This window comes from Cavia porcellus, unplaced genomic scaffold (assembly GCF_034190915.1).
Source record: "Cavia porcellus strain 051 isolate PalLab524CR breed Dunkin Hartley unplaced genomic scaffold, mCavPor4.1 scaffold_17, whole genome shotgun sequence".
In the NCBI taxonomy this organism is placed as follows: domain Eukaryota; kingdom Metazoa; phylum Chordata; class Mammalia; order Rodentia; family Caviidae; genus Cavia; species Cavia porcellus.
In genome coordinates this window covers 29646507-29674020 of record NW_026947500.1, presented here as the reverse complement: position 1 = coordinate 29674020, position 27514 = coordinate 29646507, and the positions used below count along the sequence as shown (strand labels likewise).

The window sequence follows — 27514 nt, the reverse complement described above, 5'->3', positions numbered from 1 at the left end:
CAGAATGAGGCCCTGGGTACCTTCTCTCCTGCTTCTGCCCTTCTCTTCAGTTCTGTTTTAAAGTCATGTCCCCTCTGATTGAGAATGCTGTTTTGGTTTGAGAAAATGTGAGAGGTGATTTGTCAGCTCTGGTTTCCGGCCTGATTGGTCTTGTAATACAGAATGAAATGATTGCTGAGAATTTTCACAAAATGCACAAGTGTGGAGAGAGGGTATGAAGCTCGGTCCCAGAACCAACCTCAGCATTCACCTATCCAAATGTCCCACACCTGCCTGTCCTTTGGCATGAGAATGGGGACCGGCTACCTGCTAGGTGGTGCAGATGCTGTAAGGTAGGTGATTCACCAAGGAAACCTCTGTGATTTGAAGTTTATAGTCTCTGTTCCTAGACAAATACTAAAGACATCAGAGGCCACCCTGTTATCACCAACCTCAACTTTTGAGCATTTCCAATCTACCTGATTCCACTGAGTTTTTAGAATTGAAATATATAACTGACATTTTACAAACTTGGAGTACAGGAATCAATAGAAATTACTTGTGGACTATAAAATAGGCCTATACCTGTGACAGTGAACCCTCTAGAGCTTTCAGTAAAAGAAACAGCTCTCTGTAGCATCTGTGCTGAAGGTTCACCCCACTGGACTGTATAACATTACACTACCCCAGTTCAGGCAAGAGAGGGAGGAGGATGCAGCTGGAAATTGGAAAAAGATATAAACCTGCAGATTTAAGAAGTCAGTGAACCCCAAATAGGGTAAAGTGAAAAGAATGCCCTGGGAGATACATCTTAATCCAGCTTCTAAAAACTAGGGACAGATAACATCTTGAAGCAGTGAAATCGAAAAAGCCCCTTCTTATATTTGAGTCACAGAGATGTGGCTCTTTACAAGCCACCAAAAATAAAGGAAGTGGCAAAGCACTTTCAAGAACCGAAAGAAAAGGCTGCAGGTCCAGAATTCTATCTTGAGTCAACAGTCCTGTGTTACATCCGTTTCTCTAGTAAACACTGCCTGATAGACCTGAGGTGTGAGACAGAACCATCAAGACAGAGAGCACAGTGAAGAAAGGCTTCTCACCTCCTGGCAGCCAGAAAGCAGAAAGAGAGAAAGAGGGACAGAAGGGTGGGAAAGGCAGAGAGACATGGAGACAGATGAGAAGAAGGGACATAGGCCCAGATTCGGTCCCCAAGGTCATGCACGGAGGGATCACTGCCTTCCACTAGGCTCCACCACATGGGCTTCCATCACATCCTAAGAATGCCATCAAATCAGGCCTTCATCAGTGGAATTATCCACTTGATCCAATCATATTCTCCCAAGCCCATCTCCAGCCATGGTTTAGGGGATTCTGGATTTCAACCATAACAAAAACTTTGATAGGGGGAGAGAGGAAGTGAATGATACAAACCAGGCATATTGCACCCATTTGATTTTTTTAAAAAAGTAATTATCAGGCTATGAGGGGTATTTGGAAATATTATATGATATTGAGAATTTTTCTTGATTTTTAAAACATAAGGAATTAAAAAATCCTTTATTACCCTTGGAGATCAATGCTACATTATTTTGAATCAAATGATGACTGAGGATTGTGGGCCCCAAATAACTGAAGAATAAGTTTGTGGGTGTGGTAAGGCAAGGAGTGGGGTATCAGTGAGTCAAGCTATCTCTGCATTGGGCCTATCAGGCTCGTCCTTCTCCATGTACCTGAGGGGCCACAGCTCCTGGTCCCAAGCCTGCAGGCCAGAGATGTTCTCCCGGAACCCTTAGACATGTAAACCAGTGTAGTCACTATGTGATGCAGTAGGGTGAGTCTTCAAAAACTGAAATAGAAACTCCATTCAACCTAACTAGCTAGTCCCTTTCTAGGTATCTTTCAGAAACACTTTGTATGGGAACCCTCATACCATTCCCTCCCCAGTGGTTCACCTGAGCAAAAGACATCAACCTCTGTCTAGGGTAGGAGCTTACCAGCCAGCTAGGACACCTGCCTGACTCCACAAATGAAGACAAGCCTTGGTCAGCTAGAGTCCTTGGCCTGCCCACAGAGGACATTCTCTTCAACTTAGGTAGTTGTAATGTATTTCTGGATGTTTTTACCATCCTTAAAGCATTTGCCTGCATTGTCTGTGCCCGATAATTGCGGGAGGCTAAGTTTGGAGGTGTTTGCTTGGATTATCTGACGGAGAACATCTCAAGGCATCACCCCACTCAGGGAGCAGTGTGGGTATTACTGACTGCTCTTAACCAAACTTACAGTTAGAACTGGAAGGAAAAAAGAGGAGAGCTGAAAGATTTAGAGGACTTGCATCCTGGCTGGAAAAGGAGGGCATCTAAAGGCATAGCCAAGGAGGGGATGGTCGCTAAAGAGATTAGCACCATTCAAACAAATCCAAGCACTCACCACTAGGGCAACAAGAAAGATGCATTAAGGGCATGACAGGAGCCTTCAGGTCCACGGCCAAAAAAACTCAGAGGTATAGAAATACAATTTTATTTCAAACACTTTCCAGAGCAGAGTCTTTTTGAGGATGGGGAGTTTGCTTGCCTGGGATCTCATAAAACAGAAAGGCATCCACAGGCCACTGCAGCCATGGTTCAAGAGGGCCCAGGTGCATCGTGTGCTGGGAGTATACTTTGATGCTGTCCAAGTGCTGCTGGATTTATAGGCATGTGGGCTTCCACCAGGATTTCAGACACCTATGATGCTGGACTGTTTGGCAGGGTCAGTACTTCTACAAATGTTTATGGACAGGGTGATTCATGAAGCTGTGTGTGAAGCAGAAGCTGAGCGTAGCTTCCCAGAAGGAAGTGGCTGGCCCCTCTGTGAATCAGGGCTTTGGGATTTGGTGGCCATCGGGCTGTCACTTGCTTCTGTCAAGGGGCTGCTAACCACAGTTCTTTATGGAAGAACAACATGCTCTCAGAATCCATGTTTTCTTAGAAAACAGATGAGACCAGGAGAGGTAGAATGCATACAATCATCATTGGCCAGTTTCTGCTCTCTAAAAGTGCAAAAATCAGACAATGTCTTAGTAACAGGAGGACCTGGAATTTTCCCCCCAGCGGTTCCATGATAATGAACAAATCAACATTCCTAATTACTGGTTCTGTGGACATGGCAGCCCTGAGTGAGAAGGCCAGAGCACTGGGCAGACAAGGGCAGGGAGGCAAGGACAGGATGCCTGGCTTCCACACATGAGGGCAGGTGACAGAGCCCTCCCCAAGGTAGTGTGCTGATCTCACGTAGGCCAGAAGGCCTCTCCCATCCAGGTGCTGTTTGAAGAAATGGTTTACTACCAGTCCCAAGCCGGACCCATGACCTCGAGGAGAATCACCCCAGGAGGCATCATGTAGCACCTAAGCCACGTAGGGTGACCCACAAATTCCCAGTCTCTCTGTGTTGGCAGTGGAAGTTGCAGTCTTGGCAATAGGACTAGGTGTACATGTCCTGTCCCAGAACACAGCCCTGGACAGAGACCTTAAAGACCCAGAGGCTTAGTCTTCCTGTGGGTAAGGCGAAGCCCAATTCCACTAAGGACTTGATTGCTTACTTTTTATAATACCTGTGCTAAAATATATGTATTTACACAGTTTCCTTTTTAAAGAGTGCAGTTCATTAATTTTAGGTGCATTTACATTGTTTTGCAGTCATTACCTCCCCCAGCATCCTAACTTTTTCATCTGCACAAACTGAAGCTCTGTTTCTATTTAACAATGAATTCGAGTTCCTTTCACCACTGTTGTACTCTTTTTCTAGATCTTATAACTCTAGAGACCTCATATAAGTGGAATTACATAACATTTGTCCTTTAGTAACTCCCATATTTGTCTTTGCACAGTGTCCTTGGTGTTGTGTGTTGTAGTGTCCTCCCCTTTAAGGCTGAATATTATTTCACTCAATGCATTTACACTTTTCATCTGTCCATTCATCCATCCGTGGGCACTTAGTTGGCTTCCTCCTCTTGGCTGCTATGAATATGGGGGTAAACCTCTTTTTGAGTCAGGCTGTTAGTTCTTTTGGAGAATACTCAGGTTGGGATTGTTGGCTCGTATGATAACGCAATTTGTAATAGTCTATGAAACACTTGTACTGTTTTCCACAATAGCTGCACTATATTCTTAAAAAGTCTATCCTTTGCCCTTTGAATAGTACTGGCTCAAAAGTCTATTTTGTTTCCCAGAGAACTGCTAAAAATCCCAAGAACATATAATGAACAGTAAAATGTGTTTAAATTATTTACCCATAACAAGGAATGAAGTACTAATACATGCTATGACCTGTGCAAATCTCAAAAACATTATTTCTGTAAAAGGAGCCAGACATAAAAGGATTCATGTAGTCTGATGCCTTTTGCATGAAGTGTCCAGAAGAGGCCCATCTATTGGGATAGAAAGCTGATTGGTGATGCCAAGACCTGGGACATCATTATATAATGCTGGTAGAGACTCCTTTCATGGAGATAGGTGTATTTTGGAATTTTCAGGAGGAGGTGGTATTAAGTGACACTAAACCATCAACTTTAAAATGGTTGATTTGTGGTGGTGGTGGGGGCAAGTGGGTTTATTGCTGGTGAAAATGATCAAAGTATATTACGTACATGTATGAATGTACCAAAATGAAGCCTACAAATTGTCTAACAAATACACACTAATTAAAAATGTGGAAAAAATGGTTAATTTTACATTGCATAACTTTTACCCCAGTAAAACATACATTTAAGAAGAAAAACCAAAGGTCTCTTACTTGAATGAGCCATCCCGCAGACCGTGTTTGCTGTGGCATTGCATTCCACCAGGACAGGGATCCCAGCATCACACCTGGAGTGAAACATCCTCAGTTCTGGCCCTCTGGGACCCAACCCTACCACTGCCAGGAGAAAGGCTCTGCAGCAGCCTCCTGGTGCCCAGGAGAGGCCTGGTGCATGCCAGACTTCCTCCTAGAGGCACCATGAGACTGCATGGCTGGCCTCTTAGCTACTGCCACCCCATCAGCCTTTTAGACAGCATTGCTATTATTCTCCCTAGCAGCCCAAAGTTGATCAATTTTCTTCTTCTAGAAATACCTATAGCCTTGTTGGAGGCCTATGGATTGAAGGGAAAAGAGGAACTTGATTAGATCATAAAGGTTCTAACTTCTTCAGTGGATCAATCCACTGAAGAGATCATAATTCAGTGACGTTTTGGAGCTGATAGAAACAGGAGGTAGCACCTCATTGAAAGGAGTGGGTCAGAGGTGTGAGCCTGGGGCTGTATATTGTCCCTGGATCCTTTCTCTTGGGTTTTTCCCTTCTCATTTCCTGGCCATGTTCTACCACCCCATTCTTCTGCCATGATGTTTCTGCCTCATCACAACACAGAAACAGTGGAGCCAGCTGACCAGGGACTGACACATTTGAAACCGTGAACCAAAATAAACCTTTCCTCCTTCAAGATGTTTGGTCATTTTGAAAGAAAGCTTAACACAGATGAGCACTGTCTCCAGACAGGTAGCTAGGAAACAAATTGATGATTTGTTTGCTTGAACCTTCATAGTACAGATACTATTTACTTACTCCAGATGTGGAAACTAAGGCTGGAGTGACCCAAAGAAAAGCAAGCAGTGAGGGGCGGTTGGAGAACCCCTTCTTGGCTGTACCTCTTGCACTGGAAGCAGTGTTCCACACACTTTTCTGAGTCGCAGTAGTAGTTTTCTGCACATTGACACTCCCTGTCAGAGGTCAAGGAGCAGTTTGAAACTGGATTCTGGTCTGTTAGAGAGAAAATTAAGGACCAGTTATCAGTGTGGGATTCTGTTATATTGTTCACTGGACACAACTCAGTAAGGCCCCCCCAGGGCTCTTGAATCTGGGGATAGAATCTGCCCTCACTCTGTCTTTCAACACAGGAACAAAAAAAGGTTACAATCAGATCATTTTTTCTGTGATCTCAGGAGAGTCCAGCAGGAGCTCTGCAGTCTAGGCTAGGATGGGAGCAAGGTGAACCTTGCCAGGCATGGTCACTATGCCTGTAATCCCAGCACTTGGGAGGCCTAGGCAAGAGGATTGCCGAGAGTTTGAGGCCAGCCTGGGCTACAGAGTGAGTTTAGGGCCAGCCTGAACTGCATAGCAAGACCCTGTCTCAAAACAAACAAACACACCAAAAAAAAAAAAAAAAAACCCCAAAACAAAACAAAACAAAAAAACCCCCCCAAAACAAAAAACAAACAAACCAAGAAAAACAAAATCAGTAACAGAATGATCCTTGAGAAACATCCCCAAACTTTTGCTTTCATTTTAACCCTATAAGAAGGGAACTCCAGTCATATATGTTCTTCTTTGTGGGGGAAGCTGTTCTGGAGATGGAATGTAGGGTCCTACCCATGCTGGAAAAGCACCCTACCTCTGTAATATCACCTACCAGCCCTGTAATATCTTCTCTTACTGGCATACAGACAGCTTTTCCATGTTCTGGACACAGGCCTTGCATAGAGGTAACATAGATTCTCCCATTTCATGGCTTAAGATTTCAAGTTTTTATGTCTATTGATGGCTGCATCATTCTAAAGTACTGGTGTGTATCAATCTTATCCATGGTGCTGTGATGTTTTATGAGTTACATACATACTGTCTGGTGCCTTAAAGTCCTAGTCTGTTTTCTTCTTGCAGCCTTGCTTCTCCTGTGTAGACCTCAGTATACTGATGTTCATGTCTGGGGACAGCCAGAGCTCCACCCTGAGCTGGCAGTTTTCCATATGGATTATCAGTTATCCACATTTAGGATTCTATTTGAAGCCATGTGCTGCAAACCATGGGTTCACCTCTGAGCCATGTCTTTCTGGCCCACTGCTGGCCCACAGGTCCCCCAACCCAGCCCTGCATGTACTCAGGCCATCCTCATTTTTCCCTCACATAGAGCTGTGACATCAGGGTAGGCCTAGTGCTGGCTGGGCTGTGGTCCTCAGGAGCATTGTAGCACCTGCTAGCTTCTCATTTCAAAAAAATTCTTGTTAGGAATCTCATTAGGAGTGCACTGGTTCTAAGGGTCATTCCACGGAGAATAACTGACATGTTAGTGAGACTGACTTTTTTCATGCAATGTTTTTGTCATTTTCTGCATAATTACTGTAGACTGATGTGAATGTTGTTTGCTCATTTTATATATCCTCTGCTAAATTCATTCCAGTATCTCACATGGATTTTTGCTAATGCAAACATGTATTATTTTTTAATTACATTTTTATAAAAACAATTTGTTGTTGACACATAGAAATTTAGATGAATTTTTGTGTATGAATCTTATATACAGCACTTTTGTTAGATGCCTTAAAAATCCTAACAGTTTGTAGATTGATGCTTTAGCTCTGTATGTGTGTCATCATGGTAAAGAGGAGCCCCATGAGTGTTCCAAGAACCACACCCTGTGAGGAATACATTGCCTGCTCCATCTCAGACAGACAGAGCCACCTTTCTTGTGTGAGATCTCTGTAAGCCAGGAGTAGAGGACATATTTTAAAGTCAGTAAAGGGCTGGGATGTAGTTCAGTGGTGGAGCACTTGCTTACTTTGAATTTCCAGGGCCCTGTGTTCAATTCCCAGTACTGGAGGGGGGAGGGGTGGTGGATAAAAAGCAAAGAGAAAACAAACAAACAAAAAATAGCAACAGAACAATCACAATCACCTTTGCCTGCCCATAGCCACACTTACCCTCCTTCCTGCAGTCGGAGCAGGGAGAGCATAATGGCTGGAGGTTGGGGTGGGCCATGAAGGTTCTTCCAGACTCACAAGATGCACACTCTGCAGCTCCATGGTTTTCCTGGCAGAGTTTGGTGTCATGCTCGCCTGTATGAGGAAGTGAGACAGGTGACATAGGGTCAGGGTGCCTTCTCCAGGAGGTTCCAACCTACAGACTGTGCGGCTGGTTACTCATTCCTGAGGCACATCGTGAAGAGGTCACCTACACAGTACCTGTTCCAGGACCTGCAATATCCTTGGCTTAAGACTATGGCACCCACCATAGTCTTAAGCTAAATTTGATGTTCATGTGTCCCCAGGAACTGAGGGCCCTCCGCAGAATGCACAGGTGTATGGTTTTGAGCCTGCATGGTGGGTTCACCAAGACCTTGCAGGTGCCTGTTCATCCATCACAATCTCCTGTCTCAAGTTCCTAAAGTTCCCAAAGCCAGTTCATTTGAGGAACATTGGAGCTCTAGAAAGAAGTGTTCAACCAAGGTGCAGCAGGGCTCCTGCTCTAGTGCTCTCCTGTAAGGGCTTCAACAGCAGCATAGTTGAGACAGGCCCACCTCCTGGCTACATACACCTCACATATCCCACACATGTGCTGAGTTCAGCAGACGTTAAGTCAGGACAGTCCTGCCTCCTCTATTCCTCTACTGTGTTGTGTATGATGTGCAGATGTGTGTGGGGTATGCAGATTTGCACATGTTAGTGTGTGCATGTGCTTATTCATATTTGAGCATGTATTCAGAGATTTGTCAACAGGGGAGTGTATGCACAGGTATGTTACAGATGTGTGTGTTGGTGAAGGTATGAATAGGTGTGTGAAGGTATGTGGGGATGGTGTGGTGCTGTGTGGCCCAGGTATGGATAAGCTTATACCTTTTTTTATATACCTCCTTGCAATAAGGAGTAGATATTTGGTCACGGAATAATATCATGAGGGTAAAGCTCACAGTAGTGGCATTAAGCTACCTCCTCACTAAGCTTCCTTTTCTCCACCTTGTCTTGGTCCATCCTGAAAGGAGAGACAGTGGGTGGGGGACTCAGCTTGGGCCTGCATCCATCACCTTCCTCCTCCAGCCCTATAGAACACAGCACAGCCCCTGAAGGACAACCAACTTCACTTCTCTGTTCACATAGGGGTTCTTCCAAAGCAAGTGCAGAGAAACTACTTGCCAAGTGAAGAGAGATGAACCATGGTGGCTGCCACATTGTACATATACAATGCTTTTCCAGCTCTTTTCTAGCTATGGGAGGCCTGGGAATGCATCCTGTACTCACCAGCTGAGCAACACTGGCAGCAGTGACCAGTATCAGACAAGCACTCGCCTGGATTACATGTGGTTGCACTTGTTGCCACGATCACCTTGAATCAGAAAGCAAGACTGGCATTATCAAGAGATGCCCCTACTGCTTGTGGCACTTACCCTCCAATCCCACAGGCTTATACACACATCCATGTCTCAGCACAGAGGAAGTGGATGGCTCAATCCTGAACCAGGGCTCCCACAGGGAAGCTTTTGCTGTGCAAATGTTCACTGTAACTTTCTCTCAAGGACCTCCTAGTGCTCTGACTTGCAATAGCAGTAGCACCTGTTCAGGTACAAACAACATTTCTGTGCTGTTTCTATCTCATGTGTTTGCACAATCAGAACTATAACCTATGTGGTTGGGATCCTTTGGTTTTCAGTGCACATTTTTTGTTCCAGTATGTAATTTTTTCAGTAGTTGCAAATACACTTTGTCAAGAAAGTGTTTTATCCAAATAGTGGTTTAGCACTTGCCTGCAACCCAGTGCTTATGAAGCACTAGGTTGCTGAAATTGTCATGCTTTGATCTGTATTGTTATGTGGTTATGTCCTCTTTTATCTCAATCTCCCCCTCATTCATTAAAAAATTATTTATTTTTATTATTTTTTTTAATTAAGGGGAAAAACTTTAAAAAATTAGCAGGATATATTATAGTAACTTTTTTGATATCCTATTAACTTGATTTGAAGCTCTGTATTACTCCCACTATCTTGTTTTGACTGATTAGACTCTGTTCGGTTCTGTTTGATAGTATCAAATTTGAGGGTATAGGCAACTTCTTTGAAGGCAAATTCACTATAATGCCCATACGGGTTTGACTATTATCTTCTTTTGAAGTCCTGTAATGTTTACAATGTTTAGGTTTTATTGGTCTTGTTCTGTACTGTTTTGTTCAACTTTATTATACCTAATGATATAGGCAATTCTTTTTAAGGAAACAAGAGGCATTATGGTAACCATTGTTGATAACCTTGTACTCTGTTTTTACATCATGTGCTATGTCTATCCTTGGTTTTGACTGACAGCTTTGTTTTGTCATATTTGGTTTAATTCTCTTCCCCCCCAAAAGTAATAAGAACTATGGGAGTAATAAAACCCAAAATGTGTAAATTTTGTTGTAAAAAAGAGAGGAAAAAAAGTGCTCTGAGGGATACAGCTGCAAGTGTAGGTGTGTTAAGACAGATGACCATATTACTGAGTTTTTGTTGGATCATTGAACACAACTGTTTGCAGTCTCACTGTTTGAATGTCTACTTTGTATGCTTTATTCCAGTAACTTGAACAACTACTTCTAAAATGACAATATGTAATCTATTAACCAGTGATTTCTTACCATTTTTTTGCAATTCTGTATTACTTGTACCCTTACACTGTTTTTTGTTTTGTTTTTTCTTTTTTTTCCTTTTAAATTAAAAAAAAAAACGAAATTCTAGCCCAGTACTTAAACCAAAAAGTAAAAAGGCAACTTAAACCAAAAAATAAAAAGGCTTGAGGATGTAGCTATCTATAAAGAATTTGGCTTCAATTTCCAATGTCATAAGAAGAAGAAGGAGAAGTTGGAGGAGGAAGAGCAGGAGGCAGAAGAAGAAGAAAGGAAAAAGAATATTATCTATGATTGAGAGCCTATGTTCTGTAAATTTGTGCATGTATTTTGTACACATATATTATACACATGTCTATATGTATATACACATATGAAATTGGTTAATTTTTCTGTTGTTTTTTTCCTTTATTGTGTTAATGGGGATTGAATTTAGGGCCACGCATACGGTATGTATGTATGCCACCACTTAGCTCATCCTCAGCCCTATTTTGTAATTTTTTTTGATTTTCAGAAGTGTCTTACTAAGTTGCCTAGGCTGAAGGGGAGACACTTTGCATATGAGCTTCCAGTTTATGATTGATTCATTATATAACTGGAGATTTTTCTTCTATGGTTAAAGGTACAAAATTAATAGTCACCACAGTTGGTCAGTTTCCATACTGTGCTTGATGGTTTGTTATTGCTAATTATACTACTTTAACTAGGATGCTATATCTGTTTTAATCAGTTGTTCTCACTTCTATAACAAACTGGGAAGTTGTGGGGTCACAACTTCACTACATGCCAGCATCAAAGGACTGGGGGCTGAGCCAAACAGGTACCAACATCTCACTCTTAATTAATTGGAAAGGTAGGACCTTGGGAGACACAAACCAAGAACCTCCCACACACAGATGATATCCCTGAAGAATAATCCTTGCCTAGAGAGGCTTTGATACTAATGATAAAGCTACCTACTACAAACATGTACAAGGAACAACACAGAAAGCAAAATAAAAGCTTTTGAAATAGAAAATGATAAGATGCAGAACTAAAATGAAGCCTTAGACTTCAGGCCAACCCAGAACAAGCAAGCCCAAGAGACAACAAGAGAGAGGAAAATGGAAGAGGCACACTTGAAATTCTGAAATGATAGCAACCAAAGTATAGAAACAAATCCATGAGGTTATAGAGGAAATCAGATCAGAAATAATCTCTCAGGTCCAAAAAAAAAAAAAAAAAAAGAAATATCAACATTCAAAAAAGAACTGCTCAGCAAATCTAGAGTAGAGATAGATAAAAGATAATGATGACAGGAAAAGGACAGAAACCATTAATGATCAATATAGGAAAGAAACAGAATGCATGAAACAGATTCAAACATATTCAGGAAAGTAAAAATGCCATTGAAAGCTGGCAAAACTGCTTGAATGAAACTGAGGATAGACTTCAGAACTTAAAGACAGGATTGTGGCCAACGATCATGAAAGGAAAGATTTCTTGAAAATAACAAAGCATCAAGAAATAAGAATTCAACAGCTGTAAGATGACTCAAAGAAAAATAATATAAGACTAATTGGTGTCAATGAAAAAGCAGGAGTCAACACCAAAGACATAAAAAAACCTATCTGCAGGAGTAACAGCAGAAAATTTCCTAAGCATAGGAAAAGAAACTGGCATACAAACAGATAAGAGAGACACATAGAACTCTAAACACCCACAACCAAAATAAATCTACTTGCAGACATATAATAATCAAGATTCCAGAAATTCAGTATGAGAACATATTATTAACAGCTCTGAGAAAAGAAACAGGTTCCATATAAGGAAAAGCCCATCAGAATCACAGTAGACTTCTCAACACAAACTCTCAAGTTAAGAAGAGCTCGGAATGAAGTATTTCAAGTCCCAAAAAAGAAGAAGAAGAAAAAAAAGCTTCCAGCCCAGATTAATGTACCCTATAAAACTACCTTTCCAAATTAATGCAGAAATAGGATACTTTCATGACAAAGAACAACTGAAAAAAATTTATGATCACCAAACCAACACACAAAGAGTAGTGAAAGGTATTTTAGATAAAGGTAAAAATGACCACAATTCCCAGAACAATAATAAAAATGAACCACCAAGCAGGGCAAACAGTTAAACAAAAGGGTAAAGCAGGGAATCAACAGCAGAAAAATAAAATGACAAAACTAAATCAGTACATATCAATTGTAACCATCAACATAAATGGCCTCAATTTACCAATCAAAAGAAACAGACTGGAAGAATGAATCAAGAAACAAGATCCAACAATATGCTATATACAAGAAACATTTAACTCAAAAAGAAATTCATAGACCAAAAGTCAAAGGATGGAAAACAATACTCTATGCAAGAGGAACCCAGAAAAAAACAGAGTTCTGCTTTCAGACAATGTGAACTTCAAACCAAGAATGATCAAAAGAGATAAAAAAGGTCACTACACATTTTTTAGGGGGAAATTTTGAGAGGAGGTGATAACTGAAAGGATTTTGCCCCAATTGGGACACTGTAGCTGGTGAAAAGCTTGGAGGTGGAACCAGGGGGCTCTATCTTGAGCTCTATCTTCCCCGCCCCTAGGAATTTACCTGTGGTACAAAATGAATACCAATGGGCTACCTGTGCATCACTAATGCACCTTAGGCACCACCCCAAACCTAAGCTACATGTATGCCCCCACTCCATGTGTCCAACGGAGAGAACGCCAGCCCCAGGAGACAGTGCCAGACCCCAGAGGGTCAGGGGGATCTCTCCCTGCATTCTTAAAATAAATATAAAATAAATTTATATTTCATACTTCTTATCTTTTCAGCCATGCCAGAATTCTATCATATGATTCCCTGATCGGGAATCCAGTTCTATCATATAGTGCCCTGACTCTGATCGGCAGGCGAGTGACTTCTGGAATCCCCATTCGGAGTCCCCTGCCAACTCACGAACTGGACTGCATCCTGGATAAATTCCTCACTTCTCAACACTTGGGGAGCTGCTAAACTTGGTGCTGCTGATTTGCAAACAACACCTGTCTAATTCATTTACCACAGGTGAGCAACCTCTGGAGATTACTTGGCCGCTGGGCCAGGCCCCATGCGGGTTTTCTCTACCTTCCCTGGACTCGGGTGAGGCTCCTCACATCCTTAGACAGCCCAAGGCAGAGTCTTTCTCCATGGGCTGGGACCCACACTGGAAAATGTTCACATCCTTTAGAGCTTTTAAGCTCTCACAGGCAGAGCTGTTACTGAAATCACTGGGAAATCCCCTAGTGTTGGTGATGGCCAATTATCACAAGCTTTGGAACTAAATTACCGATTACCCATCGGCCTAGGAGGTAAAGATGATGATCTAAGCTGATTAGGCCACAGTCCATTGCCTTACCTGACTGCGACTCTGTGGGCCAGACCCCACACCAGATTTTATCTTGGGGACCACTTCCTGTCCCCCTCAAAACCATACCTATTTATAGCTTATCACACTGACGACAAGTTTACAAAAACTATCTTTAAGCCTTAATTTTAAGAATGTGTCTTTTCCTGCTCCTGCACGATCCCTCCCCCTCCCCACACTGAGGACAGCCTTTCAAAGCTTTCTCAGCATCTCCTTTCCTTCCCGCTTCCCCTTCCCCTGCCACACTCTGACCCATTCCCTGCTGAGATGGGGGAGGTGCGCCCAAACAGTGTTGGGAGGTTCGCATGGGCTGCTCTGAGCCCTCATGCCGTGCCCCAGCTCTGTGCGTGGTCCTAGCTTCATCCATGCCGGGTCTGAATCTGCACCGTGCCCTGCTCTGCGTGCCCTGTGAGTAGTCCCAGCTCCACGCCGTGCCCCAGTTCTGCACTCCACCCCCACCCTGCGTGCATCTCTGGAGCAGTCCTGGCTCTGCCCTGCACGCTGCGCCCATCGCTCTGCATGTACCGTCCCCACCCTGGGTGCTCTGACTCCCCTGTGCACTCCGCCCACCCTATGTGCTGCCCTGGAGCTGTCCCAGCCCCCCACCCCCAAACTCGGGTGTGGCTCTGACTGCAGGAGTGGCTCTGACTGCCAGCTCAGAGACAGACACAACAGGTCACAGCAGACAACTCATTTTTGCTGATCTGACGGTGTATTCATGCTTTCAAATATAAAATTTGGATTGTTTCTGCTGCTTTTTTCTTGTGTTCCAGCCATGACAAATGTTTTCTTTCAGATCCAGATATACATTCTCTATACTGGTTGGACACAGAGGCCATGTATAGATAGGCTCTTCCTGAGCTTTCAGGTTGCTATATTAAGTCCTCAGTCTCTATAGGGGGTATTGATGGCCAACCTATGCCATTTACAAACAGGGCCTATTTTGTGCAGGTTCCAGACTGCTTCTTCCCAATCTACCCAGTGGTGCCAAATCTTCCCTCCACCCCTTACTCTACAGTCCTAAATCTTAAAAATGCTTTTTATTCCCTTGTGTTTCTGAAGACTGACCCAGACTCTGAGGTCTCAGCAGCTTACACCTGTTATTGCTAGTAAACCTCTCCTCAGGGATACATAGCACCCCCCTTCCTTTCCTATTCACCAATTTCTCAGACACAACTCTGGTCAAGACTGACAGATAAATTTTATCTTCTCACCTTTATTTATATTTTTTCAGGATACATAAAAGTCTTTCCCACAACCAGGGAGACTGCTGATATACTTACAAGGTCCTATTACAGCAAATCATCCCAAAGACTACAACCAAGTTAGAGCAGTCCTTACCTGGTCTTCTTGTCAGCCTCAACAGTGGTCAAAGTTGCTAGACTGCCATCCTGGTTTCACATCACTCAGGCTAAGTGTTGCCCTTCCAGCCCTCGATCTAACCATTCTTTTGCCTACTCATCTCCACCTCATCAAGGCTTCACAGCCACAACTCTCAGGCTGTCATGTTTTGTTGTCCAATTTGGTTCCTAATTTCTTATCCTTTTTACAGCAGGACTCTCAACAGTATTTCCTAAGGACTCCTACATCATGCATACCGGAGACAAGTCTTACCTACCTACCCTCTTAACTTTTACCCTTTCAGATGGGGGAATAATCACCTTTCATAACTTCACTCCTCCTAATCCCACATTTATTTTTCAGAATTCTACCTTACTGTGGCAATGATTCTACCTCAGCATAGACCTGATAAAATGACATATCAAAATCAAAGGCACCTTTCCTTTTACCTCACCTGTGTCCTTAAATATGAAGTGGCCTCCTCATAACATCTTGCCTTTTTATTTTTCCAGTCTAACATATGTGCATTCACCAGTGATAAAGTTGTCCTAGCTAAAACACCTGGCACCAGCTTCTACTTGGGCATCAACCATCATCCCATCAACACTCCTAAACCCCAATACAGAGCCCCCTTCCATCAGGAATCAGTAAAAGAAAGAAAAACTTCACCCTTTTTCCTAATAATCAAAAGATGGGACTGAAAGGATTTTGCCCCATTTGGGACACTGTAGCTGGTGAAAAGCTTAGAGGTGGAACCAGGGGGCGCTATCTTGAGCTCTATCTTCCTCGCTCCTAGGAATTTACCTGTGGCGCAAAATGAATACCAATGGGCTACCTGTGCATCACTAATGCACCTTAGGCACCACCCCAAACCTAAGCTACATATATGCCCCCACTCCACATGTCTGACGGAGAGGATGCCAGCCCCTGGAGACAATGTCAGACCCCAGAGGGTCAGGGGGATCTCCCTGCATTCTTGAAATAAAGGTCATTTATATTTCATACTTCTTATCTTTTCAGCTGTGCCAGAATTCTATCATATGGTTCCTGACCGGGAATCCAAATCTATCAATAACAATCATAAATATGTATCATCAAATATGAGGGCACTCAACTATATAAGACAAATATTAATAGACATGAAAAATCAGATAAGCAATAACACAGTTTAGTGGGAGAGCCTAATACCCCACTGTCACAAATAGACAGATCAACCAGACCAAAAGTTGGGAAAGAAATACCAGATCTGAATAAAACTTATGAACAAATGGACTTAGTAGACATTTACAGAGCGTTCCATGCAACACATTCTTCTCAGCTGCACATGGGACATTCTCTAACATAGACCATATACCAGTCCATAAAACATGCCTACATAAATGCAATGGAATTGAAATTATCTCACGAATATTATCTGAGTGTAGGGCACTGAAATTGGAAATTAATGGCAAAAGATACTGCAGAAAGTACATAAACATGGAAGTTTATTAACACTGTCTTGAACAACCAATGGGTCACAGATGAAATTAAAGAAGAAATTAAACAATATCTACAATTAAATGAAAATGCAGCTGCAACATACCGGAACCTGTGGCATGCAATGAAAGCAGTCCTAAGAGGGAAATACTTAACAATGAACTCTCACATCAGAAAAATAGAATGAGTGTCGATGTCCGCTCCCGGCCGGCAGGAAGGACACACGACAAAGTCTGGCAGTGGACAACCTTTTCTTTTATTTTCCTTCTCCGTACAGCCTGCCCTGGGATCGCTCCCAGCCGAAGCCTCCTCTGGTCCGCTCCCCGCGGCTCCTTCTGGGCTTCTACTTCCGGGCTTCTTCTTCCCCCCCAGGGGTGGCACCAGTATATATATGGATACAGTGTCCAATCATGTTAAAGTGAGCAAGGCAAGCTGATTGGCTAACATCATCAGTTGCCAGGCAGACTATATTGTTGAGCGGGTTGCTTACGCGGTAAGCAGGAAACTAACGTGCTCGATGGGAGGGGTAATCTACCTCAGGCTTTACTCTTTACTACAGGCCTCACGTCTGCCAAGTGAGGCGACCGGGCTCGGGGCTGCGGCTCCCAACAAATGAGCACAAATAAACAACCTAATGCTGCATCTCAGGCTTCTAGGAAAACAAGAGAAAGTCAAAACCAAAGCTCACAGAAGGTAGTAAATTATAAAGATCAGAGCAGAAATTAGTGCAAGTGAGAGTAAGAAAATAATACCAAGATTAATGAACCAAAGAGATGGTTCTTTGAAATAAGAAAACAAAATTGACAAACCCCTAACCAACCTTATCAAGAAAAGGAAGTAAAAAACTCTCGTTCATGCAATGAGGAAGGAAAAGGGTGAAATCACTACAGAGCCTGAGAAAATTTAGAAGATCATCAATATCTAACTTTGAAAATCTTTACTCACATAGACTGGAAAACACAAAAGAAATGGACAGATTCCTAGAAATATATGAACTATCAAAGCTGAATCAAGAAGTATAAAAATTTTGAATAACCCAATATCAGTTACTGAGATTGAAAACTTAATTAAAAAATTTACCAACAAAGAAAAGTCCAGGTCCTGATGGATTCACAGCTGAATTCTATACGAATTGCAGAGAAGATTTAATGCCCATACTCTTCAAACTCTAATGAAATTGAAAGGGAAGCAATTCACTCACCTGTTTCTTGGAGTCAAATATTACTCTGATACCCAAACCAGAGAAAGACCCAATCAAAAAGGAGAACTATAGGCCAATCTCCCTAATGAACATAGATGCAAAAATTCTCCATAAAATACTAGCAACCACAATACAGCAAATCGACAAGATGATTAATACACCATAACCACGTGGGATTCATCCCAGGAATGCAGGAATGGTTCATCATAGGCAAATCAATAAATGTAATACACTATATGAAAAGAATGAAAGACAAAAATCACATGATCATCTCAATAGATATAGAAACAGCTTTTGATAGAGTTCAACACTCACTGATGATGAAAACTACAGAAAATTGGGCTAGATGGTCTCTATCTCAATCTGATAAAAGCCACCCATAACAAATCAATAGCCAACCTCATACTAAAAGGACAAAAACTGAAAACTTTTACTCTAAAGTTGGGAACAAGACAAGAATGTCCACTATCATTACTCCTCTGCAATATAGTTCTGGAAACACTAGCCAGTACAATTAGACAAGAGAGAGAAATAAAAGGAATAAAGAGAGGAAAGGAATAATTTGAATTATCATTATTTGCAGATGACATGATACTCTACATAGAAGACCCTGGAGATTCCACCAAAAGTCTACCAGAGTTAATAAGTAAATTTAGTAGTATAGCTGGATATAAGTCAACACTCAAAAATCAACAGCATTCCTGTACATAAACAAGAAACTCACTGAGAAAGAAATAATGGAAATAATACCTATTACAATAGCACCCAAAAAATGAAATGTTTAGGAATCAGTCTAACAAAGGATGTAAAAGATCTGTATATTGAAAACTCCAGTACTCTGAAAAAGGAGATTGAAGAGGATATAAGAAAATAGAAAGATATCCCTTGCTCTTGGTTAGGAAAAGCCAACATCATAAAAATGGGCATACTTCCAAAACTGTTACATGGATTTAATGCAATCCTGATCAGAATACCATTGGCATACCTCACACATCTTGAGAAAACATTCTTAAAATTCATTATGAAACAGAAGGGACCTAGAATAGCAAACACAGTCCTTGGCAACAAAGGCAAAGCAGGAGACATCACAATCCCTGACTTGCAATTATACTACAAAGCTACTGTGAGAAAATCAGTATGGTACTGATGAAGAAAAAGACTTGAGGATCAGTGGAACACATTAGAAGGTACAGACTACAAACACAGTCCTAATCTGTGACAAAGGGGCCTAACATGTTCATTGGAAGAAAGGTAGCCTATTTAATAAATGGTGCTGGAAAAATTGCTGAAGACTAAAATTAGACACATGTCTATCAGGCATACACTAAACTAAAATCAAAGTGGACCAAAGATCTAAATATTACAACAGAAACACTAACTCCACTAGAAGACAAGTTAAATAGAAATCTTGAAGACTGGGCCTGGGATTTAGCTCAGTGGCATAAGCACCTCCCTGGCAAGCACAAGGTTGTGAAAAAGAAAGAAAGAAAGAAATCTTGAAGACACAGAGGTAGAGAGTTCATGAACAAAACACAAACTGCAAGGGAAGTACTTCAAAGAATCAACAACTGGGATCTCATTTCATCAAAATGCCTTTTATATCAAAAGAAATCACTAACAGAGTGAGAAGACAACCCACAGAGTGTGAAAAATTTATCCAGTTGTCTCTCAGACAAAGGAGCTCTATCTAGAACATAATAAAGAATTGAAAAAAATCAGACCCCCAAATTCAAAGACCCAATCCAAAAATGAGCATCTGAGATGAACACATACGTCTCAGATGAAGAAATACAAATGACAAATAAATATATGGAAAAATGATCCACATCATTGGTCATTCGAGAGATGCAAATTAAAACAATGCTGAGATTCCATCTCAACTCAGAAAGAATGACTATCATCAAGAAATCAACCTATAACAAATGCTGGCAGGGCTGTGGGATAAAGGAACCCTCTCCACTGTTGTTTGGAGTATAGACTGATGTGAGCACTCTGGAAATCAGTGTGGAGATTCCACAAAAAACTAGGCTTAGAGGTCCTTTTTGATTCAGCTGTTCTTCCAGATATCTTCTCAGAAGAATAAAAAACATCATACTACAGTAATATATGTGCACCCATGTTTATAGTAGCATGATTTATAATAGCTAAATCTTGCAAACAATACAAATGCCTATCGACTGAGAAGTGCTATAAAAGATGTATTTTTATACAGTGGAGTACTACTCAACCATAGAGAGGAATAAACTCGAGACTTTTATAGGTAATGGAGACTTAGAGATCTTGAGACTCATACTCATAACAAAGAAATCAAATTCACATGTGAAAACATTGTATTGTCCCTCTAGTGTGAGAACCTGAAAGCAAATAAAGTCTAAATCGTACAACAGACAGTGTGCAGTGGGAAGAAATTGTTTAAAAGGAAAAAGAAACTAGGATGGGTGAAAGGAAAAAGGGCAGTAGGGAAAAGGAAAAAATGCAACTCAGTTATACTGCTAGAATCTGTTAGTTCATTTAAAAAGATTCGTACTAGTATCAACTGGAGAAGTTTTTACACTTGTATCTTGTACCCTGAGCAACTACTTTACAGATAACAGCATGTAATGTATTAACTATGGTTATTCTATTACTGTGTTATAAAATTTGATTTTATCTTTTTTCCCATACAATAAAAAATTTAGTAGCAAAATAAGCCTTCCCAATTTTTTAAGATGAGAAAAGAAAAAATGTTGCCCAGGCTGGCCTTAAATTTGTGAATCCTCCTGCCATAGACTCCCGAGTACCTGAGATTTCATGTGTGTGATACCTCATCCAGTCCCATTTTTAAACCTTATTAATATGTTTGTCTGCTTGATTTTCTGGTTTTGAGGTATTTTATAATCTCCTATGATGTGGATTTCTAGATTTTGTTGTAAAAGTGTGTCAATTTTTGAATGTTGTATTTTGAAGCTATGGTACTAGTGTGTACAACTTCACAACTATTTCACTAGAATATTTGGTCCTCATTATCCTTGGACTGTGTGCTTGCAAATCCACTTACATTCTAAAATGTATTTTTTAGTTCTAAAGTGATGCTTTCAAAGCCATTCACTAATATGCAGGGTGGCAAAGGATTTTATTCACCTAACACATTTACATGAGGTTGAACAAGATGGCTGTCTGCCTCATGTTTCATCTCTAACTGTAAATAACTTCCATTTTAGGAGGCTGAGGCAAGAGGATCACAAGTTCCAGCCTAGCCTAGCAACTTATTGACTTAAGTCTTTGTCTCAAAATTTTAAAAAAAGAAACAAGCATTAAAACATATCTCAGTTTGAAGGTTATGGGTTCAATCTCCATTGCTGCCAAAAAGAAAGAGAGAAAAGAAAGGAAGCAAGGAAGAGAATAGAGAGAAAAACAAGATTGTCCATTTTGTGGCCCATTGAGCATCCTTTGTGTTCACGTTTTTTGGTGGTAATGTTTGAAACAGCCCCAGGCCTAGTGGTAAAGAGCCGACCCATCTGCCATGGACCCTGGGAAAGCTGTGAGCATCTTATGGGAAAACATGTGTGTTAGAGAAGCCGTTGGCCGTGAGTTCAGTGTTAACCAATCAGCAACATACAGTGAACAAGATGTCTTACACAGCAACATGTAAGATTATCTACTGATCACTTTACAGAAGCACCCCCCCTTCCTCATCCTCCTCACGGAAGAATGGAATAGATTCTCTCTGTAGATTTTAGGACAGTTACCAGTGTTCTCAGCACTTGTTTCCTGGCTTTGACCACGTCGGTGAACATCTAACAGGTCATCACCTATGTAGCCCAGAAAATAGCTATGGGAAGTCCTCTGAGTTTAAAAATTTTGCCTATGTTTTTGTTTTTCCAGGTGGGTTCTAGTTATGTGGCTCGGGCCTGCCTCAAACTCCTGGCCAAAAGTAATCCCTCTGTCCCTGCCTCTGTAGGACCTGTGGTTAGAGGTTAGTAAAACCACACTTAACATTTTTTGTTTGTTTTTTGCTATTATCTGTTCCAATAGTTCATCATTTTTATTGCAGCGTAATACAGACATTAGTAAATTAGTCATCACACATGATAATTAATGGTTAAGCTAGTAATAGATGTAAAAATACGGATACTGAATGTAGACATAGAACAACTTGTTTACCCTTCCATTCATTGGTTGATGAACACTTGGCATTTTTCTTGATTTGGGCTATTAAAACTGCTACCTTTTTCCTTTTGAAAATAACAGTAGCTTCTCAGAATTCAAACCATTAAGCTAGCATATGACCCAGGACGTCTACTTATAGGTATTACAGAGAATCCACAGATATTGTGTGTATGAATATCCATAGAAGCATTATTTATAATAACCAAATAAAGGGAAACAACCCAAATACCTAACAACTGATGAATAACAAAATGTATCCTATCACAGTGGAATATTACTAAGCAACAAAAGGTACGCTGGACAGACAAGGATGTACCTTGGAAGTATTACACTCAGTGAAAACCGCCATACAATTTATATAGAATGTCCCAAAGAGGCAAATTCATATACTTTTAATTCATATTTTCTTAGTGACCAATAACACTGCATTTTTTCTTTGGGCTCCATGAACATCTGTGCATATTTGGTGAAGCCTGTGGTCTACTTAGTGACTGAATGTTTTCTGATTATTGAGTTTTAAAATTCTTTATGTAGTTGGCTGTGGGTATAGGAAGGTCCCAAAACTTTGGATCAAGCAACTATAAAATATATTTTGGAAAAAATTATCTGTTCCCAACATGAACATTTGTTATTATTCCTTGAACACCATAACTATTTTCAGAACACTTACCTTATATCAGGTACTAATAAGTAATTTGGAGAAGGTTTAAAGTACACAGGAGGCAGGGCTGGGGATTTAGCTCAGCGGCATAAGCACCTGCCTTGCAAGCAGGCGGTTGTGAGTTTGATCCCCCATACCGATAAAAAGTTTAAAAAAAAAAAAAAAGAGAGAGAAAAGTACACAGGAGGGGCTGGGGGTTTAGCTCAGTGGGGTAAGCCCCCACCTGGCAAGTGTGAGGTAATGAGTCCAATCCCCAGTACCCCAAAAAATAAAAGTATACAGGAGGATATGCGTTGTCTGTTTGCAAACAACACAACATCGTTTTTTGCTTGTTTGTTTTTAGATCAGGAAACTACACGCCATAAGTGTAAGAGACTCGAACATTCATGGGTTTTGGTTTCCTTGAGGTCTTGGAACCAATTCTCAGTTAATCCTGAGAGCTAACTGTGTATTCTGGCTTTTTGTCCTTATCAGATGTGTGGTTTGTCAATGCATTCTTTTCATTTTTTAAAGTTTTTTTTAATGAGCAGAAGTTCTTGACTTTGATGAAGTCAAATTTATCAGTTATCCAATTCATGATCATGCTTTTAAACACATACCAAAAATAAAAAATCTTTACTTAATCCAGAGTCACACATTTTTCTGTTTTCCACTAGAAATTTAACAGTCTTAGCCTTTATACATAGATTAATTTTTCAGGACAAGTTCTGGATTCTGGGCCATTTACTTCACATATGCTTATTCCACTGTTAGAGCTCCATTTGCATCTTGGTTAAAAATCAGTTGACCACTGTGTTAGCTTTCTCTCACTGTGACAAAATACTTGTGATAAACAATTTAGTGGAGGAAAGAGTTGTCTTGAATCACAGTTCTGGAGGTTTTAGTCCATGTCAGCTAGCCTAACTGTCTGGTGTGTGTGGAGGCAGAAATGTCGTGGTGGAAGAATGTGACAGAAGAAAGCAAGCTGCACACTTGATAGAGGCAGAAAGGAAAGAGAGAGAGAGAGAGAGAGAGAGAGAGAGAGAGAGAGAGAGAGAGAGAGAGAGAGAGAGATAACAGAAAGCCAGAGAATAGGAAGGGGCTGGGTTCAGATGTAGTCCCCAAAGTCCTGCCCATGAGCCCCACTCCCTTCAGCTGGACCCACCTCCTGCTTCCATGCTACCCAATAAATCATGATTAGCAGACCCATGAGTGGATGGAGCTGGACACTGTTGAAGTTAAGCTATGTGATCCAATCACATCTCCGAACATTGCTGCATGGAGTATGAAGCTCTCATGACACAGGTCTTTGTGGGTCACCTCATATTTACACTGTGATAACCACACACGGTACAAGGCTACCTTTGGGTTTTCTCTTCTATCCCTTTGTCCTCTTTGTCAATCTTGATGTCAGGCCTCACCTGGTCTGAGGACCTGGTACCATTTTGCATTCTTACCTGCAACTCCCTAATGAGTTGCTCCACACCCTGGTAAGACTTGGTGCTTCCTGTCTCAAAAGAATCTTTGTCTAGCTATTACAGTGAGTACATGATGATAGCTCATCCTGATTTGAATCTCCAGGATTGTCTCCTTACTAGAGTTTCTCATTGTTTTTCCATTTCCTCTAGTTTCCCAAACAAAACCCGAGAGCCATCCCTGGCAGTTAGCAAAGCCTCCTTGCTGTGTTCCAGCTTCCAGAGAAGCAGTACAGTCTTCCTGAGTTATCCAAGGTGCTGCCTTGAATCCAGCCTTTCTCTTGCACCCCTATCTGATCTGTCAGCAAGACTAAAACAACACAAATTCAGTGAATTTCTCCCTACCACCCCACTCTCCTCTCTTGCCTGGTTTTAATATCCCAATTCTTCTACCCACTTGGGTCTGTAACGTGATCCTTTAAAAAGAAAGAAAAAGTTTGTTTTCTTACTCTTTTAGCTCACACCTGTGTCTTGACTTCCCAATTTAAGTGCTTACTGCTGCCCAGAGGATCCCTGCCTTCTAGCAAAGGCTCTCTCTTCTGCAGCTCCCCTCTTCCTTCTGCTCAGCCAGAATTTTCCTCTTGACTCTTCTTCCCTCCAGCCAGACAGGATTCCACAGTATTTGCAAATCTTCTTTAAATCTGCATTTTAAGAGTTTAGCTCCACCCTACCATTTTCCTCTTGGCTGCCTATTCTCTCCCCCACCCCGCCCCCCTTCCCACTGTTCCTAACCTCACCAGTACCCAGCGCCTTAAGCATCAAGCCTCCTCACATCTATGCTGCACAGCAAGGCCATGGGCCTTTAGGATCCCAAAAGGATCCAATGCAGAGCCAGCACTGCCTTTCTAGGTACTTCCCTAGTACTGGGAATTGAGCTCTGGGTCTTTACACTGAGCCACAGTCCCGCCCTTCCAAGTGTTATTTTGAAGCAGGGTCTCACTCAGCTCCTGCCCCGCTAGGACTGGGTTGGATCTTAGGATCCTCCTGCTGTCAAGTTCCTCCTCCCTTAGCCCCACCAGCTTTGCGCTCTGAGCTTGCACAGCTCTGTCAGAGTCCAGTACACTCCACGAGAAAGGAACCCCAAGTGCCTGGGAGCAAAGGCCCACCCCAAATTGCTTGCATAAGCCCAGCAATTGTAGGTCCAGCCTTAAGTGAGAACTGGATCAAAGGGTCTCCCTACTCAGTGGGAGACTGAAAAGCTGGGCACAGTGTGTCGACAGGAAAAGGAACTTTAGCGCAGGAAACCCGCATCAGGAAACCTACAGAAGACTCCTGAGGAAGCAGAGCTGGGGTGGCTCCTACACAAACAGAAAAGGGAACTCGGGGCTCCCCAGGGTGCACACTCCACACTGTCTAATTCCAGGTCAAAACAGCTCCAGCTATGAATTCTCCGATGGCTACTTTTTAGACAAATATAGTTACTGTGACAATCCTGGAAAATAATTATTGGAACAATGTGTGTCTGATGAAACAATTTCACTGCAAATGAGCACACAGTGGAGAAGCAGTTATAGCCAAAAAGATTTAAAAATCAGACTCCTCGCCCACTCTTTCTTCTTCCTACTGTCTTTCTTGCTGGCAGCAGGTGAATACACGGCTGCCACAGGTGCCCAGAACTTATCTGAAGAGTCTGAAAAGGGGTGCCACCCAGGAACCTGGCCCTCAACTCGAAGTAGTCCCACCTGGCAGAGCAAGGTCTACAGGATCCTGGCAGAAGAGGGCCTAGAGGACCCTGAGACCTTGGACGTGAGCTTAGACTTCCCCAGGAGCAGGCTTTTCCCTTGCTTGCAGAGCCTGCCTGCCTCCTGGTCCCTGCACAGGGAATGTACTCACCAACACCAGGATTAGCAGTCGCCCAGGTCTAATCATTGTTCTGACCAGGGAGCTCCAATGTCCTGATTTAGGTAACCCCAGGGGAGGCACCAGCAGCAAGCCCAGCTGAAAAGTCAGTGGCTTGGAGGAGGCACCTGCTTAGAATTCTGCAGTGTCCTTTTCTGCAGCCTGCTTTGAAGCTCACATTGGCTTGTGCAATCTTTCCGCTCCATGACTGGACATTTTTGGTCTAGCTATTGTGGAAAATAGTTAAGAGTTTCCTCAATTCCTATCTCCCCAAATAATAGGATTACCAAATTATCCAGTAATTTCACTCCCTCAACACTGAAAGCAATATATGGTGTTTTCTGTGCGTATGTTCACAGCAGTGTTACTGACCCCAGCCTAAGGTAGAAGCAATACTAACACTCATGGATGGAGGTTGGATGAACTAAATACAGCCAAGCAGACAGGACACATGGCTGCTACACAGGTGAAAGGGGAGGGGAAGAATTATGCCAGAGGAACAAGTCACTCAGGAAAGGATTGAACTCGTATAACTCCATTTCAATAGGGGAAAACATCAGTTTCCTTGTGACAGAAATTAGGAGGTGCCAGAGGCTATACAAGGGGCTGGTGGCAGGATAGTGGGAACAGTGTTTCACTGTTAGAAGATGAAAGAAGTCCTGGAGATGGATATGGTGATGACTGGAGAACACTGTGAAAGTGCTTAATGCCCCTGAAATATGCACTTAAAATAGTAAAGACTAAAATGGTGAAGACGATTTAAGAGCATCACATAAAATTGTATAATTTGCACGTAGTCCATTTGGACTGCAGATGTAGTTCAGTGTTAAAAGCTTGGCCCACATGAATGAAGCTCTCTGAGCCATCCCTCCTGCTAGTGCCCTTCTTTCCACCTCTATCTTAGGGTTTCTCACACACACACCCCAGGCTGAGAATGCGCTCTTGATTGACAGATGTGAGGTAGATTGGTCTCCAGTTCTCTTCACTTTGATGGATACCTTAAAAAAATTGCCAAGTGTTTCCAGGGAATCAAGTACAGAGAAGGCTATAAGGCTCAACTATAGAACCAACCCCAGCATTATCCAAATGTCCCTCCTCTTCTTGTCCTTTGGTATGAGAATCAGAATGACCAACTCTGTTGTCCATTGCTAGGTGTTTAGATGTTGTAGAGGCAGGTGATTTGCCAAGGAAACTTTTGTGGTGTGAAGTTTGTAGTCTTTGTTTTGGTTTCTACAATAGGCTCCTGAGGGTGCCCTGAGGGTGCCCTGCTGCTTTACCAAAGACTCCTGAGGGTGCCCTGCTGCTTTACCAAAATTCAATTGTTGGTCATCTCCAACCCATCTGGTACCATTTCCAGTTGGTAGTACCGTTTCTCTATCTTTAGAACATTCCACTTACTTTGTGCTGTGAAATACAAGAGCAAGAGTGGCATCCTGTCTTCCATGAGCACAGCATCACCCAGACTGACTTCATGAGGATCAGGATACTTGGGAGCTACCGGACCACAGGAGAGCATCTGGGTGAAGACCGGAGCCACTAGGGAGCTGGGTATACAGCCACACAGATTTCAAAGCAGAACTAAGCACTGGATTCCTCAGGGACTTTATCTCTTCCAGGTAGGAACTGAATGATGCACAGCACTGACCGAGAGA

At 42.0% G+C, this 27514-nt stretch overlaps 1 protein-coding gene across 2 annotated transcripts; it reads right to left on the bottom strand.

Moving 5' to 3' along the window:
* Positions 1-2480: 2480 nt before the first annotated feature.
* On the bottom strand, positions 2481-26013 carry LOC106027347 (tumor necrosis factor receptor superfamily member 26-like). 2 transcript variants are annotated; one of them, XM_063227713.1, is made up of 6 exons: positions 25857-26013; positions 9001-9085; positions 7687-7821; positions 5558-5752; positions 4750-4823; positions 2481-3007 (listed from the first exon to the last, which is right to left on the bottom strand). In XM_063227713.1, exons 1-6 carry the CDS (start codon positions 25890-25892, stop codon positions 2987-2989), a joined length of 546 nt encoding a protein of 181 aa, XP_063083783.1. In that variant the 5' UTR covers positions 25893-26013; the 3' UTR covers positions 2481-2986. The 2 variants fall into 2 exon arrangements, with proteins under 2 accessions (XP_063083783.1, XP_013006461.1); XM_013151007.3 differs by having other exon boundaries at positions 5641-5752.
* Between the last annotated feature and the right edge of the window lie 1501 nt (positions 26014-27514).

Excerpts from the sequence above, each read along its gene's own strand:
- LOC106027347 (XM_063227713.1), bottom strand. The coding sequence starts at position 25,892 with ATGATTAGACCTGGGCGACTGCTAATCCTGGTGTTG. Across the intron at positions 9,086-25,856 it reads GACTGCTAATCCTGGTGTTG|GTGATCGTGGCAACAAGTGC; the intron begins GTGAGTACATTC and ends TTCTGATTCAAG. Across the intron at positions 5,753-7,686 it reads CTCCGACTGCAGGAAGGAGG|ACCAGAATCCAGTTTCAAAC; the intron begins GTAAGTGTGGCT and ends TCTCTCTAACAG.